The 16,815-nt window shown below is 38.3% G+C and overlaps 2 protein-coding genes and 1 long non-coding RNA gene across 5 annotated transcripts; 2 read left to right on the top strand and 1 right to left on the bottom strand.

Moving 5' to 3' along the window:
* The first annotated feature begins 3,346 nt into the window (after positions 1 to 3,346).
* LOC135675903 (protein SIEVE ELEMENT OCCLUSION B-like) lies at positions 3,347 to 6,433 on the top strand. The gene is made up of 6 exons (XM_065186542.1): positions 3,347 to 3,917; positions 4,000 to 4,104; positions 4,178 to 4,626; positions 4,696 to 4,805; positions 4,880 to 5,505; positions 5,587 to 6,433. The coding sequence occupies exons 1-6, from the start codon at positions 3,726 to 3,728 to the stop codon at positions 6,202 to 6,204; spliced, it is 2,100 nt and encodes a 699-aa protein (XP_065042614.1). The 5' UTR covers positions 3,347 to 3,725; the 3' UTR covers positions 6,205 to 6,433.
* Positions 6,434 to 7,017: 584 nt separating this feature from the next.
* LOC135675902 (uncharacterized) lies at positions 7,018 to 16,192 on the top strand. Its single transcript, XR_010514050.1, has 2 exons — positions 7,018 to 7,313; positions 15,979 to 16,192. It is a non-coding gene; the product is annotated as an uncharacterized LOC135675902 (long non-coding RNA).
* Positions 8,468 to 15,979, bottom strand: LOC135675901 (protein SIEVE ELEMENT OCCLUSION C-like). Of its 3 annotated transcripts, none has more exons than XM_065186540.1 (7): positions 15,703 to 15,979; positions 15,394 to 15,509; positions 14,833 to 15,319; positions 14,554 to 14,640; positions 11,895 to 12,022; positions 11,122 to 11,595; positions 8,468 to 9,456 (listed from the first exon to the last, which is right to left on the bottom strand). In XM_065186540.1, the coding sequence occupies exons 1-7, from the start codon at positions 15,884 to 15,886 to the stop codon at positions 8,845 to 8,847; spliced, it is 2,088 nt and encodes a 695-aa protein (XP_065042612.1). In that variant the 5' UTR covers positions 15,887 to 15,979; the 3' UTR covers positions 8,468 to 8,844. The 3 variants fall into 3 exon arrangements, with proteins under 3 accessions (XP_065042612.1, XP_065042610.1, XP_065042611.1); XM_065186538.1 differs by having other exon boundaries at positions 8,479 to 9,456; positions 14,554 to 14,659; positions 14,867 to 15,319; XM_065186539.1 differs by having other exon boundaries at positions 8,495 to 9,456; positions 14,554 to 14,659; positions 14,867 to 15,319; positions 15,716 to 15,959.
* Positions 16,193 to 16,815: the final 623 nt, after the last annotated feature.

The raw sequence follows: 16,815 nt of genomic DNA, 5'->3' as shown, positions 1-16,815 counted from the left end.
ATCTCCAAGTACAGGTCCCTGTTTTGCCATTCTCCATCCGTCAACAGCAATCTAATATCTGAGGTTTCTACCGCAAACTCATTGATGACAAGAACACTTTCTTATTGGTCGCTGTTGATATATTTAGATATATCATATTTCATGTTCTTGTCGCAGAAACAAATAAGAGAAAGAAAGCGTAGAATGTGTTTGTTTCATGATGTTTGAATCCATCTGTTTGGTCGCATCAGATGTTTGACCATTTTACGCGCGCTAACCCGAATGTTCGTTCAAGAAGCATTCAACTCAGATCTCTCTCTCTCTCTCTCTCTCTCTCTTGGCTGACATGAATGAATTCATGAACGAGTCAAAGATTCGCCTATTTGAGTATTAGCGTGGTAATTAATGTCAACTGTAGGAAGGAAAACTAGTATAGTTGGAGACACATCAAGCTGCGTTACGGACCTTTCTAAGTCTCTGTTCCTCTGAGAGAGAGAGAGAGAGATCTCACATGGATGCATGGGAAAGAGAGAAAGAAGAATCGTCAGAAAAGAAGAAAGAGGACAAGACAAGGGAGACGGAAGTCTCCGTTGGTCTGCCGAAGCCGCGTCGGGTCGTGTCCGGGGTGGGGAAAACCAAGCAAAAGAAGGTCACATCAGACGTCACACGCCGAGGGGGAGCGCACTGCCGCCACATGCACCTACGGCCGCTGTCTCCTCCCTCCCTCCCTCCGTCCCTCCCTCCGTATCGCCCACGCCGCACTTAATCCTCACTCCGATCTCACAATCGATAGTTTTTGGTTACATGAAACTTAAAATTGGAATCGAAACAATTCCGACAGTTCTGATTTTAAAAATCGACAGTTTCAGTGTCAAAACGGGACTGTCTATTTTTACTTTATTTTGTTGTCGGAAGACACAGATTTTATCATTTTTAATGAGTATTTAATTAATTATTCTTTTTCTGATCGATTTGGAATCGAATCTGAGTCGTTCGATTCTAATTCCGATTCTCACTTCCAATAATTAGAATGGCCAATTCTATTCAATTTTGATCCTTTTGATCAATTTAATGTTCTGAGTCTTTCCTAAAAGGAATTTCATATAAAAAAATTTATGACAGATGATTTGAATTAAATAATAAGATTTAGGTATATAATATCACTAATTTGAAATTAAGTATTTTATTTTATAATTTAAACTTAATAAATTAATAAATCAATTATGACATTATATTGAATATGAATAAATCATTAATATGATGAGATATTCGAATAGAAAAAGATTATTCATAGACACTCTAATGTCAATGCCAACTGGATTAGTATCTCAAGAAACATATTTGTCAATTTGCTACTTACACCAACAAAAGAATAATTTAATATTTTATTTTAGAACAAAAGAGACATTCACACCGATCACTATTTATAGAGATAATTACATATTATCCACTATATTAGCTACCTTTGGTATTTCGAATCATACACTTTAAAAAGTTATATTGATATTTCTATAATTATGAAAGTAAAACATCTAGGTCTATTTACCTTAATGATATCAGTTTTACCAATAGAAATATAAAAATAAAGGATAAAAAGATAATTTTAACGTTTGATGATAGACGATATCGGTGATAACGAACGACACGTTGCTGGCATCGATGCCAATGCAGTTGCTTGGCCACCTTCGATGATGATAAAGTATGCTCACATCGCGATGCCATTTACCTCCACGAGAAATGTGTCGCCAATCTTATCATCGCCCGTCCCTTTGTTTTTTATGTTTTCATCCGTAAGACTATCATCGTTTGGATAAATAGATTTAAATATTTTACTTTCATAATTATAAAGATATCATTATAATTTTTTAAAGCATAAGGATTACAACACTAAAGATAAACTAACTAGAGGATTAACCCCTATCAACAACACATGCTCGAAGAGGAGAGTGAAAACCAATAGTAGGCGCCCTGTTGGAGATCTTCAAGCTAAAATTGTCAGGTGATGATCATTTACAGAGTGTAGTTAATGTGTGGAGTGATTGGATTTCTCATCTCTCTCTCTCTCTCTCTCTCTCTCTCTCTCTCTCTCTCTTAGTGGTTTAGGCTGAAGCAGCTACCTCATGACCTGTACAGTTCCTAGAGGAATAGTTAGTCCCAATCTAAACTAATCATAGCAAGCCAACAAAAAATACAAAACACTAGCAGAAAACATTATCAATCCTCAGCAGAATCACATAATCCTGTTGGTAATGACTAAGGCACATCACTGGAGTATAACTATTAGGTTAGATCTCACATGCACCATAAAACGATTTTAACTTTGAGCTATATTTGAATCTTGAGTTAAATTGACTCAAAGTAGGAGGGTCATAACACCTCATTGGGTCTCACTGAGATGAGATTTCAATCAGTTTATAAGAATTCGGTGGAGATACATACTATCATTAACAATTTAAGTATGTTAATCAGATGTTCAAACTCATCGAGTCAAGGAGTTCAATTATTCTATTGGACTAAATTTACTCATATATCTGATGAATGATTCAGCTTCAATGTGAGCTCTGTGATACTGTAGAAGAGAACCGTACCCATCTTATATATGGAGAATTAAAGGAAACATTTAATTTTAATTAGCTCTCCATTATGGTTTTTCTTGTCTTATTTTCATTTTCTTTTGAACTGAATCTTAATTGTTACAATTTTCTTGTATATGGAATTTTTTCTTGTATGTATAGTGAAGAAACAACTGTACCAATGGCACAGAGGATTCTGAATCATTTACTTGCAATGGGCTGAGAATTCTGTGTGGCTCGCAACTTTAATGCTTCACAACAACAATCATGATCAGCAATTCATTCAATGTTTTCAAGATGATGGATTCAGAAAGGAAGCTGTGCCTTCAATCACTGACAACAGACAGAAGAAAGGATCAAACATCAATCATTCATTCTACTCAAAAGTTAGATGCTCATCTACTATGTTGCATCAAGTGCTTTGTCCAAGCATTTCTTATCACAGAGGTAGACCCCATGCATGCATTATATTCCCTGCTCTATTTCCAGTATCAAGTTTTTGTTGCATGTCCTCTCAATGCCCACTCTGCATGAATCATTCTCTGCCAATCCACAGTAACTTCAAATCATATGGCAAGAAGAAAGCAGGAAAAAGTGCTTCAGTATAATGTAACATGAATTAATGTGAAGAAGAAGCACAGCACTTTTCTTAGGCCCCTTCATCTGCCATTGACTCTCCCCAGCAAGCTGATACAGAGCTTGTTGAGGTTGTTCTTGGGAGAGACTTCATGAGCAAAGAACTTAATCTTGTCCTATTGCAATTGACATGTGAAGCGGAAGCACAGGACTATTCTTAGGCCTCTTCATCTTCTTACCAAGCTGATGCAGAGCTTGTTCATCTCCATGGACGCTCGAGGTTGCTCTGCGCATTAGCTTAGGGAATCAGGAGGCTTCGCTTTAGGACTGTAAAGGGCAGCTCAGGTGCCCCACATGCGCCCAAATCTATCGAATAGTCTCGTGCCTTAAGGATCTTTGCGAAGCCCCGGCCGTGAAGCAAGGTAGTCGGTTCATTGGAGCTTTAGGGTCCAAAGCAGCTGTTCCGCTGCCATCTTTATTCTGTGTGTTTCCTTGTGCTCTCTCTCTCTCTCCCCTCCCTAGCTACTATATATACGTGTGTGTTCCGGCAATTGCACTCCACAGCCACCTCGAATTTGGTCCTCGTTGTCCTCAGCAATGGCGTTGACGACAGCAGCGAAGACGCACATGATCAAGGCGGATCGCCACCTCTTCTCCTCTTCGGACGATAGCGTGGTGATGAAGCAGATCCTCGCCACCCACTCCCCCGACGGCCGGGACATCAATACGCGCCCCCTCTTGCGAATCGTGGAGGACGTGCTGCAGAGGGCTACGCCTACCGTCATCGTGGTACTCTCTCCTTTTGTCATTTAGACCCATCTTCCATGTTGCTTGATCCAATCTTGTGTGTTCTTGATCCGGCATTGAGCAGACGCCACAAGCGCAGATGGAACCGGTGGACGACAAGGCGCACCATGTTGAGGTCGGCGGCATGCTCGAAGCGCTTGCGTACACCATTCACAGGATTTCATGCGAGGTAATAGTTCCTTCCTGCTGCTGCTTTTCTTTCTCGACGTGATCTAATTAAGCTGCTGAACGATGTGTGATAGATTACCTGCAAGTGCTCCGGCGGCGGCGATGCGCACGGGACGACGCTGGTTCTGCTCAACTCGCTGGCGAACTACACTTGGGATGCGAAGGTTGTGATAGCCCTCGCAGCGTTTGCCGTGAGCTATGGAGAGTTTTGGCTCACCGCCCAGCTGCACACCATCAATCCTCTGGCCAAGTCCGTCGCCCTCCTCAAACAGCTGCCTGACATCCTGGAGCACACCGACGCCCTCAAGCCCCGCTTCGACACCATCAACAACCTCATCAAGGCAATGCTGGATGTCACCAAGTGCATCATCCAGTTCAAGGAGCTTCCGTCCGAGTACATTTCGCCTGACACCCCTGCCATGGCCATGGCCCTAGCGCACGTCCCCACCGCTGTCTACTGGACCATCAGAAGCGTCGTTGCTTGCGCTTCTCAAATCGTTTCCCTCATTGGCCTCGGTCACGAGTAAGCTCTATCCCTTCCTTCCATGAAATGCCAAGTACATCAGCTCATCCTTCTTCCCTTTATTCGCAGGTACATCAGCTCCACCAGTGAAGTATGGGAGCTCTCGAGCTTGGCCCACAAAGTTGGCAGCATTCATGGGCACCTCACCAAGCAACTTGATCTGTGCAATCGACACATCGGTAAACGATTCTTGGATCAGCTTCTACTTAGAATCAAGTATGGGTAGAACCCAAAGCGATTGCTTTCGATTCAGGTGAGAAGAAACACATCGAAGCTTACCAGACCGTGGTGCGGCTCTTTGAGACTGTACACATCGATAACTTGAAGATCCTCCGGGCGCTGATCTCTTCCAAGGATGATCTGCCCCTCATCGACGGCTCCACGAAGAGAAGAGTCAGCGTCGACGTGCTGAGGCGGAAGATCGTGATGTTGTTTATCTCCGACCTCGACATCATCCACGAGGAGCTCTTCGTTCTCATACAGATCTACAACGAGGCGCATCATGGGAAGGTCGACCGCAGCTACGAGGTCGTCTGGCTGCCGGTGACCGATCGCCACGTCCCGTGGACTGCTGCCAAAGAGGAGACCTTCAACCGCCTGGCATCCAACATGCCGTGGTACTCGCTGCACCACCCCTCGCTACTAGATCCGGCGGTCATCAAGTACATACGGGACTTGTGGCACTTCGACAAGAAGCCATTGCTGGTGGTGCTGGACCCCCAGGGGAAGGTCGTCTGCCCTAATGCCCTCCACATGTTGTGGATCTGGGGAAGCCAGGCGTTCCCCTTCACCAGCAACAGAGAAGAAGCTCTTTGGAAGGAAGAATTATGGCGACTCGAGTTCTTGGTCGACGAAATCGATCCTATCATGCTTGGATGGGTACGAATTAGCTGCTCACCCAGCGCTACATCATCTGTGCAGTATTAATTCATCGGCACTTTGCTCTGTTTGATTCCACAGGTAAAAGAAGGGCGCCATGTTTGCCTGTACGGAGGAGAGAAGATCGAGTGGATAAGGGAGTTCACGAATGTGATGAAGCGGGTGTCGCAGGAAGCCAATATCCCCATCGAGATGGTGTACGTGGGAAAGAGCAACCCCAAGGAGCGCGTGAAGAAGGCCATCAACGTGATCGCCAACGAGAAGCTGAGCGGGTACTGGCAGGACCCGGTGATGGTGTGGTTCTTTTGGGTGCGGCTGGAGAGCATGTGGCACTCCAAGATGCAGAGCGGGCGGACCATCGACAATGACCCCATCATGCGGGAGGTGATGACGATGTTGAGCTTCGACGGTAGCGACGACGGGTGGGCCATCATCAGCCATGGCTCGATGGACATGGTGAAGTCCCACGGTAGGAAGATCATCGACTGCCTCCTGCAGTTCGACTCCTGGAAGGGGAGTGTGCAGGAGCAGGGCTTCGTCCCCGCGCTCACCGGCGCGCTGGAGCCCTACCACACCCATGAGCACTGCACCCGCCTCATCCTCCCGGGCGACACCGGCAGGATCACGGAACAGGTGGTCTGCGCCGAGTGCAACCGCCCCATGGAGAAGTTCGTGCTCTACCGCTGCTGCAACGACTGAGTACGCCGCCTGCCGAACCCTGGTTTCCTGCCATGGCAGATCATCAGAAGCTCGGTCGGGTAGGAAGGATCCAAATAAAAGTGTGTGAGAGAGAGCGCTTGCTGCTTCTTCATCGTTCTGCAAGTGCAGTATCGTACGTCCATTTGAGTTGCTTATGATTGTGCTGTTCCTTTCTTGGTTGTCAACCTTTCCTTTATCTTAAATTAAAAGAACTACTTATCATTGTTCATCTTATCTGTTAGTTAACTTCTTCTTCTTCCGCTTATCTAATTCCTTGGCCTCGATTACATTGGAATACCAAAAAGAGAGATCGAAAACTGTATACATTGCACTGTTACAGGCATCATGAATGTATATGTTATCTATAAATTAATGGATAAATTAAAAAAAAACTAATAGTTTAAAGAAATTCTCTTAGAGCATCTTTATTTTCAAAAAAATTTATCGATCATTTTATCCTTTACTTTTATCTCATCTATCATCACCTCCTCGTCTACCCTTAGTCACCTCTACTTTCGACTATATGTCATTCTCATCCTATCATCCTTATCGTCGTATCGACGAAAAACAAAGACGATGATCGATAAAACATAAGGATAATGGGAAGGCGTAGAAGAAAGTGGATGATATAATAAGAAGTAAAAAATTATTTTTTAAGGAAGAAAGAGGCACTATGATGAAATTTTTCAAAACTAACTATTTTTTTATTTTTAATTAATAGGAGGCAAATAGGTTATTTTATAATTCCCACAAGGTAGATAAATATATAGTTAACATTGGAGGGTATCGAAGGGAATTAAACTTCAAACGTACGTATCGGCCGCTTGCTTTGGTGGTCATTTATCGGCACCAACCCGAGATTGTGGCCGCACCAAAAGAGCGTCGTGAAATCTTTGATGGAAGCAGGCAATTGGGGATCCCGCTCCAAGATTGCCCTCAGCTGCGTCGATTCTTGATTCTTGATTTGTGCTTCCTTTCCCCCGCACACAATGTTTTCGGCCGCCCTTTTCCCTTGCTGGTTAATCCGACGCTGCTCGTCGATTGAGATTGCGGCAACGATGTCGGTAGGATTCGTACTCGGAGATCATCTTTAACTACATGATTCGAAGGTACGCCGCCACCCTTATGTTGAGTTTAGAAGGAGGCACAATTTGGATGGCTTCTTCGTCTCACCTATGTTCTATCGCAAATAAACCTAACAAAAACTAGTTTTTCTTTCCTCTTTTTCCCCTTGTTAACTGCTATGTTTCGCCATCACCTACATTCTGCATTGCCCTTTCTTATGATTGTTTAGTTTTTAAATTTGCAGTTTTTAATTTGTGTTTAAATCTGACATTTAAGTGAATAATGCAGTCATGCTGATCAATTGTGAATTTTAAGACAATGTAACACAACAGTTAATTTCAGTCAAGGAAAGCCCTAACAGACTTTAAGGGTATGGCTTGGGAATCAGAGTTGACTCTTTTTTGCTTTGTGTTTGACTATTCCTTGGATCAACACTCTGCACATGACTTTGAGCATGAAAATAGGGCTTACAGACTTCACCTCGTTAGGATATTGTATTACCTGATCTGTCTAGAACTGGTCTGGAAGCTGTGGACAAGGATATATGTTTTATGGCATCTAGCATCATTATTGACATCATTAGGTATTCAACAGGGTTTCATTTGGGTGTCTATATACTATTGTTTTCATTTTTGGTCAGGGTCTTTGTTAGTGGGGGGCACCATCTTTTAAGAGTTTATCGAAGAGCTGCTCGATACATCTGATTTCCTGGTCCTTGTAGAGCGAAGAAAGGAAAAATAATTTCATGTTCTTCTTTTAAGGAAGGGAAATCCACTCTAAGTTAGTCGTTGTGAAATTTGTGCCCAGCTATATATGACCTAGATAACTTTCATGTGGAGAATTACTCCATTATAGTCGAAAAGCAAGATCTTATTCATCAAAGATATAATGGCAGATGTGATTTTTCATCTTCATCCAACTTATAGGCGCCAAAGGCATAAGGTTCAGGTTTCATGCTTGAAATTGTTGAAGTTCATGACATAACTTCAGATAAAAATTGGGCTACTATGCGGATCACCTGCTGCTTTGTAGTTATCTTTTTTACCTTTATGAGCAGGGTCTGCCGTACCGAGCCGTACCGCTCGGTATGGGCGGTACGTACCAGGTTGTCGGTATGCGGACCGATTGTTACCGGTCCGAGAGCACTGTAGCAATGCTACAGTACTCGGTACACTTGGGTGTACCACTCGGTATACCGTACCGTACCGGTACCGAGCCCAGGTCGAAATACTGGTACGGTACGGTATTGCGAACCTTGTTTATGAGAATGAGTAGCCAAAATTTAAGTGTACATAAAGTGCGGCTTTAGTAAAATAAAGAGGAAAAACAAATTAAGGTGTAGTTGAAATAAATGACCAAGACTATCTTTGTAGGTATCTTAGAGTTCATTAACAGGAACAAGTGGATGGACAAGATGTAGGTCAAGGAATTAAAAGCTGGTTACATGAAGTGGTCCATTTCTAAAATTGACCTCAAGTACCCCAACCGAAAAAAAAATAGTATGTAAGATAATTGTAAGACTGTAATACCATGCACTCTTTATTGGTCAAAATTTTGAGCAGTTATGAAACAACTTCAACATGCCCCACATTGATACATGACGTGCCGCTCCATGAGAGACTTACATTTCTTGCAAACTGCAACTCCATCTGAACTCTCTGAAAATGGAGTTATGATAGAGTAATCACAGGGTTCTGTGGTCGAAGAAGGATCAAGAGATTTTCTCAAGGCATTCAAGAATCCCTGCTTTCTAACTCTTTCACCCCATAATTGAAAATGTGATAAATATTCTAACACTTCATTCCCTACAAGCTTAAAAATTTCAGTTGATGTCCCTTCACTTACAAGTAGCCAACCTGTACTTGCTGAATCATAGGTCAACAAGGAATTGATCTCTCTTGTAATAAAATCAGATTCAATTGCATAACCAAGTCGCAGCCTTGAACTCTGCATGCTGTCCAAACGTAACCAAAAGATATTAGTATTTATATGTGACAAGTATTTACTTAGTTCTTCGTCCATGACTCTTGTTAATATATTTCTTGTTTGCTCAAAATTTTTGCTTCCAACATAGATAAGCTCTACTCGAATTCCAGCTTCACTGATGTCCTTCATTCTTTTGGTTAATTCTCGAACCCATCCTAAATCATTACTTCCATAAAGGCAAATGATTTTTCCATCTTCCATCTGAAAATAGTTTGACATTGTTAGTGGACAATAAAAAGATGTAAATAATTGTCAACTTGATGTATATTGATAGTTAGGGAACAAATACTCTGTAAAGTTAAATGTCAAGCTTTATATGCTAAAGTACAACACAAAATAAGGTATACTAACATAGCAGAGCCAACTACATTTCATTGTTACTTTTGCCATTGCATTTAGTAGGTTGTGTGTTGTTTTTCAATTTAATATTATCATATTTTTTATGACTGTTCAATCAAATGAAATTTGTAGGCATTGATATTGACTTGTAGAATTAATTAAGTGTATTTGACTCATTCAAATAAAATATTTGGGATGAATGAAAATTGAGAGTTTCATTTTATCTGAATTGTGTTTCTTCTTCTAAGTAAGATAAATGATAAGAATATGTTGTTTGCTCAGATATAACTGAAGGATTTAAACAAATTGTATAGTAGTTACATCACTTTCTTTTGCTATTGCTGAATTATGTAGTCTTCATCCTATGTAAAATAGGGACATCTATCTAAAATGCGAAACTGCAATGTAGTCTATGACATAATATCCAATTGTCTAAAGAAAGGCACGAGATCACTTTAATAATATACCAAAGTCTAATTGTCTAAAGAAAGGCTTGAGATCACTTTAATAATACCATTTTGTTAATAAAATAATCTTTGCATTATGAAAATAGGCATTATTTTATGTTTGTATGTTAGTGACATATCATGAAACAGAAACATGCTAAACAAGTAATAAAAAATGTGCAATTAAATACTTTGGCTTTTCTTCTTCTTAGTAAGTTAGTTGTAAATTTCAAGGGTATCCTGCTTTCTAGTGTATGTCATATCTTTTTACCTTAGTGAAAACAACACATACTAAATTTAACATGGAAAAAGTCCTGAGAATTTTAAAATTGAACATGGTTCATGGTTCCTATTGATTTCAGTATGATACGCGTGATTCATATTTGTACTGTCTAAGACCAATTTAATTTTTGTCAATTTCTAAGCCTTAATAACCAGAAATTGATCAAGGTTCTCTAGAATCTATCAAACTCAAATGAACTTACCTGATTTTGACCAATTTTAGCCAATTTGATAATCTCAAAAGAAGGGGAAAAAAAAAGGAAGAATAGGAGGAGGGAAATGAGAAAAAGATAAGCTAACATAGAGGAGAAGAGGTAGAGGGAGATTTAACAAGACTTACTAGACAGCATAAATAAATATTTAAATATTCATGATTTGTTCAGGCATTCTATTTTATACAGAGCTTAATGGCAGAGAAAAAGGTCTACGTAGTCAAACCCAAATAGCTTGAACATTATAGCTTGTTATTGTTATTTTTATTGAATTATATCTTGTTGATTGGATCGATCAATCCTATGAATCCGAATCATGTGCCCTTCCTAGCTGACCTTGAGCCTGATGAAACTTTGTTCATTATGAATTTGACAATGCTAGTGAGGAATATGGTACATTAGATTTCTTGGTAAGGAGATACTACAAAGTGTGAGATATTATTACGTTAGATTTTATATGTTTCTTAACTCAAACAAATGAAAAGTTAACTTATTAAACTTATATTCAGAAAGGAATAGTTTGTAATGCATCTTAGAGGAAAGGGGATCAATATCATCTTAGTTTGTAATGTAATTGAGAAGCTTACCCAGTAGGATAAAAGGGGATCAATATCATCTAGTAGAAGGTTCATTGTCCAACTTTGTTCTTCCCAAAGCTCCCTTTCTCGTGAAATTGTAAAGGGATAAGCATTCGGTCCCCAAATTGCTATCATATCAAATGCATCTAGTGACAGTACCTTTCCATAAGAATCTAAGACCACCATCATTGGGTCTCCTTTGAAGTGCCATACTTGTTGTATAAATTTCATAACTGATGGGCTTACTTTCGAAGGTTCACTTATCGAATACCATGGTATCATGTCTGCTATTTGATTGTGTGTTTTCTCTCCAACTTCTGCTGAGAAGTTAATTGGAAGCCAAACAATCTCATAGGGTTCCTCTGACGTGGTAAGTGATTTGTTTCGTGACTGTTGTATAATAAGAAGAAGCTTTTCTGGGTACTCGTCCATCCTTGAGATGAAGATTATAACAACCTTATTTTTCAACACATCCACACCAACCTGGTAATCACCCAAAGAAAAACTACAAAAAATTACTAACAGAGAAATTCAGTTCAAAAGTACTTCCAACCAACAATTAGATTTAATTTAAGTGCCCCTGAAATAGTGCACAGGTTCAGCATGTGTTTGGCTAGTTGTGCTAGTTCAAAGATGATTAATTTAAAATGTCAATTGAGTTCCAATTTTACATCCAGAATACTTCTCTCTCCTTTGTTAGGAATGTAAATCACACAATCAAATCTAACAGCACAATTTTATAGGAAGAAGTAAACTTAGCTGTAGGTCTGACTTGAACTAACCTTTTTCTGTGAGAAAGAATCTCTGAGTGGAAAATCATCCTTTAGCGCAAACAATGTGTAGAGAACATCATGGTTGTCAACATGGACCTCCTCAAACAAGTTCAAGAGCCTCAAATACACTTTTGACTCTTCGTAACAAAAAGAAGGATAAGTATCACAACATAAATTATCAGAAGGTTTAAAAGAAACTAAAACTACGTATTCAGTTATTTACTAATTACTCTTTTTGTGTAAAATGAAAATCCAAGTAAAATGCTATTCTAAAATATAGCCTCTAGTTAGACTTAGTTTTCCTACATATTCTATCGGAGTTGAATGGTACAACCTATCTGATGATATCTAACTATTCTATAATGTGAGTAGAATAACAACAACAACAACAACGAAACCATAAGTTCCAAATATTTGGGGTCGGCTGCATGGATATTTTGTCGTCATTGAAATATATAAAAAGTCATATGTTTAGTTAAGTTTAGAGTATTTAAAATTTTATTTATAGTTTTTTTAAAGTTCTTTTAGGTCTTTCTCTACCTTTTCTTATACCACTAACATTAATAATTTCACCACTTCTGAATACTGCATCCAAAGGTCTATAAGCATATGGCTTTATCATTTTAAACGATTTTCTTTTATTTTATCTTCTATCGTAGCAATATCTAATTGTTCACGAATAAAAGTATTTCTTTTCTTATTTTCCTAATATCTCCATACATTTATCTCAATATTTTCATCTTAGTAACACAAACTTTTTGTATATGTTGTTTTTAATATAAAGGGATTACCATAAATAATATTTTTTGTTCAACTTAGACGACTTGATCAACATGGATTACAGCTACCATAATTTTAATACTCCATGAATTAGCCATGTTTAAGTCATATATCCTTTGTATCTATTGAATTCTATAATTTTCGTTCAATATACTTCTATTCATGCAGTAATGCATTCCTATAACTGCCAAGGAAATTCTTTTTACAAAGGAAACTCTTCTTATTTTATTATTTTATTGTTATTAGCTACATTAGCTTCTTGCTGCATGACAATCATCTATCAAAAAGGAGGATCATGAAAATGCGTCTTAGATCATCTAGTTAAGTATTTTCATACCCGTATAAAGTAAACATTTCTAAAACTACTATTTGCAGTTCCAGCCACCTTATTGTAGCAATATCGAGTCTAAGAAGACCTAATAATGCACTAATATGGCAATTAATAAATGTCTTTCTACATGCTAATGTTCTCAATTACTTCAGTTTTGCATCATGATCAGCAAAACTTACAATCTTACAAAATTGATAAGTTGTGTGATTAGAGCATGTGAGGTATATTTATATTTCATGCTTCATATTTAGCAAGTAGACTTCTAAAACATATTTACTTGCATTTGTAAAATTTGGTCAATTAAAAAGTGGTTACTTTTAGCTACAGGATCTGTAACTACGAGATGGTAGGTTGGTTATATTTATCATGTTGGGGCCATTTTCCTAAATTTTATCAATCACTTTAGTTTGAGAAAATATATTTCTCATGGACATCCAATATATTTGTGTAGGTCATATGTTGTAGCATTATGCTAATCGTGAAATGGGAGAGTACAATAGATAGGGATTTTGCAAAAATAGCTCAATGGAAAGGAAGAAAGGAAAGGAGCACCTGAAAATGGGACGTAACAAAGGTGGAAGGCAGCAGCAAAGACCAGAATAACAGCAAGACCATTAGAAAGTTTGACAAAAAAAGATGAAAATTGACTAACTACAAATACTGCGAGAAGCCGTAGAACAAATAATATTGTCGAAAGCCATATAGTGCTTTTCAATTTTTTCAATAAATAAAAAGTTTCTCCTCTATCATTCAATCTCTTTTCAATAAATAAGAACTCTTTCACTTATGCAGACACTTGAATCCGTTTCTTAGATGGGTGTAATAATTAATGTAAAACAAAAAAATGTGCAACTTATAGAGGCATGTCTAGTAGGTTACCAAGTCTCGTGATGAAAGAAAGTCTAGGGGTTGACAGAAGGTGCAAATTTTGAACCTTCATACATCTTATGCCTAGGTGTGGCATTGACTTATGCTTGTATGGTGTTACTACATTCTGATTCATGTAACTTGTTATGGTTAAGGTTTTAAATATTTGTGAAATATACTGTAAAAGAAATATAGAGATGAAACACAAGGCTGGGTTTGGATAACTATTATGGGGATGCAAATTATAAAATATCCTGAAGCCAACAAAAAAAAAAGAAGTAATCCATTACATGAGGCTTCCATCAATATAAGATACAAGAAAAATCAATTATATGCAATCTTACTTTTCTAACCTTTATAAGGAAACAGGTTCTTTATGTTAAGTGCTCTCAATTTATTCCTTCAAAAGTCCTACGGCTACTATGTGGGCATCTAGAAGTCCTTAATGTCAATGGATTAAAATTTTCATATATCAATCATGAAAAATTGGATAGTTGATCATATCAGGGAACAATTTTATGATACATATTCTTCCTGCCATAGATTGGTCATGTAGATTATATAAGTTAATTTTCTAGTTCACTTCTTTTCATATGCGACATTATAGAGTATGTATTGACCAATTGACATAGTAAAACTCTTCTATTACTCTTTTCTGGTATTACTGCTCAAATCAGAATAATGTATTACCAATTTGTTGATTGAAGGCATCAAACTTCGTACTTAAACCAGCATATATGTAGGTGATCTTTTGAACTAAACTCCAAAGTTCCCATGCTGCAGGCATAGCCTTTGCCTGAAATTTTGATTTGAAGCCATTAGCATTCATCTTATTTCATACTGCTGCATCATTGAAAACCAAGGTGAAGGTAGGCAAATATTTAATAATAAAAACTAGATAGTTTTACTTAAATAAATCAGTGCGATCCCTGATCAGTCTTCTATAAAACTATTTATCACTTTGAAAACTCAGATGTATCAAGTTTAGGGGAAGAATACTCACTCTCTCAAATCTCGAAGCTATCATGCTTGTGATCTGGGAAGCACATGCCACTGAACTTCTGATTACCCAATAGGAAGCTATATGGATTTGGGTCTTCATCATAGCCATAGCATCATAATCTAAGGTTACGTACTGCAGCGGAAGTATTTCAAACTCCATCACGCATTTTGTCACACTGACCATCTTCTCAAGAAGATATCTTAAAGCCTTGGAGCGGTGGTTCAACATGATAGTAAATTTTGTACTGTCACTCATTCCCTTGATTGCTGCCAGTGAAAAGGCAAGAGGATTGGTGAGACATAACTGTGCAATGAGCCAATGCTTTCCATAGCTTGATGCTAATGCTGCAAGAACTATGGCAAGCTTTGTACTCCAGCGATGTTTTTCCAGCAACTCCAACACAGCATTTGTGGTTGCATCGGAAGGTTGATCTGCAGCACTATGCTGCAGCATCTGCAAATAAGATCATTTAGAAATGTATCAAATTGCATATATATTTCATATATGGAAATAAGAGCATGATTTACTTCACATGACATGTGATGGACTGTCATTCCTAGTTCTTTTACAGTGCTGAGAATTTTGGCATTCTGCTTGCTTCTGCTGTCCTCTTGGACTCCTGCTTCTTTGCATAACTTGATTCCTGGAAAAAAAGTCTATCAGTAACATAGCCTTATAATTCAGTAAATAGCTTTGACATTTTATGGATGTTTCTTATCTAATAATTGTGCACTCAACAAATATATTCTTATCCAAAATTGTCATTCACTATTCTAGAGGCATTGGTTTTAGAAAAACTACTCAGAAATTGCAATAGAAAAGAAGATAGACTGAACCAGTAGTTAGTACACTTGACATTTTGATGTTGAGAAATATGTCCTCGGTCAGATCAAGCAATGGAGCCGAATCAACTTGATGATCTTCTGGCGCATGTTTTTGAATAATCTTCTTCATCAAGATGTCTTCGTACTCGGATAGGATGTCATCTGAACTAATTTGAGACTGCATCATGCAAATCATTTGGAACTATATACGATATTTGTGGAGTCTGGAATTTTCAGCACCATGGTCGTATATTAATAGGGTCATGACTTGATGGTTCTTTGGTACAGGAAAGAATTGGATTCACACAAGATTTGGGAGTTCTTGGAATCTGCTTTTGTCAGACAAGTAGCATCATCTTATTGCGGTGGGTAGTATTCACTTCCTCTTTATCTTTTACTGATGTCGTTTTAGGCCATGTGTTGTAGTTTAAAACACTTGTTCAGAAAGACCTAAAGTGTAATATCTGGAAAGTAGCTAAGCATGTGAGGTGACTGATACTTCTGAAACATAGAGGCTGAAATGAGCCTGTTATGAGTGAGATTGATATATAATGTGGCTTCTTGGTTGGTTTGCTTCTTTGGAATGCCCAATAATGAAGCAATATGAGAATAAAGAAAGTTAAGGCAAAAGTGAGAGGTTGCTTAAAAGATGGATGATGCCAGTACTTAGCTAGTCTTCTTTACATGCTTTATAAAATTCCATGATCACCTCTTTAACCGACATATTGAGAATGAGCTTCACCCTTATTCAAGGTAGCATCTTTTATATGTAGGTTTCAAGTAAGTTTAAAGTTGGTTCTTTCTTTCCTGCCTTTTGCCTTTTCCAGGACAGCAACACATAGCTTTTCATATGAATGAGTGGTTGTTCTCAATACAAGATTGGAAAGTTTGCAATATAAACTTGTGTGTGACTAGATATTTACCTTGTCAATAACATGCCTTGTATGTGGAGACCATTCTACCAGTATTAACGGAAACTGATGAATTATCTGTCTTGCTTTGTGATTAGTTTTCTTTAGATTTGGATAGTGTCATGCAATAGTGTTTGGTAATGGTTGATTTCTATTGAATGAATAATCTTTTGTGTTTCTTTATGGTGAATGTTATGTTGAGTTTTCATCCACA

Source organism: Musa acuminata, chromosome BXJ1-6, assembly GCF_036884655.1.
Source record: "Musa acuminata AAA Group cultivar baxijiao chromosome BXJ1-6, Cavendish_Baxijiao_AAA, whole genome shotgun sequence".
In the NCBI taxonomy this organism is placed as follows: Eukaryota; Viridiplantae; Streptophyta; class Magnoliopsida; order Zingiberales; family Musaceae; genus Musa; species Musa acuminata.
Note: the sequence above shows the minus strand (reverse complement) of the source record. Positions and strands in the feature narration are given on the sequence as shown.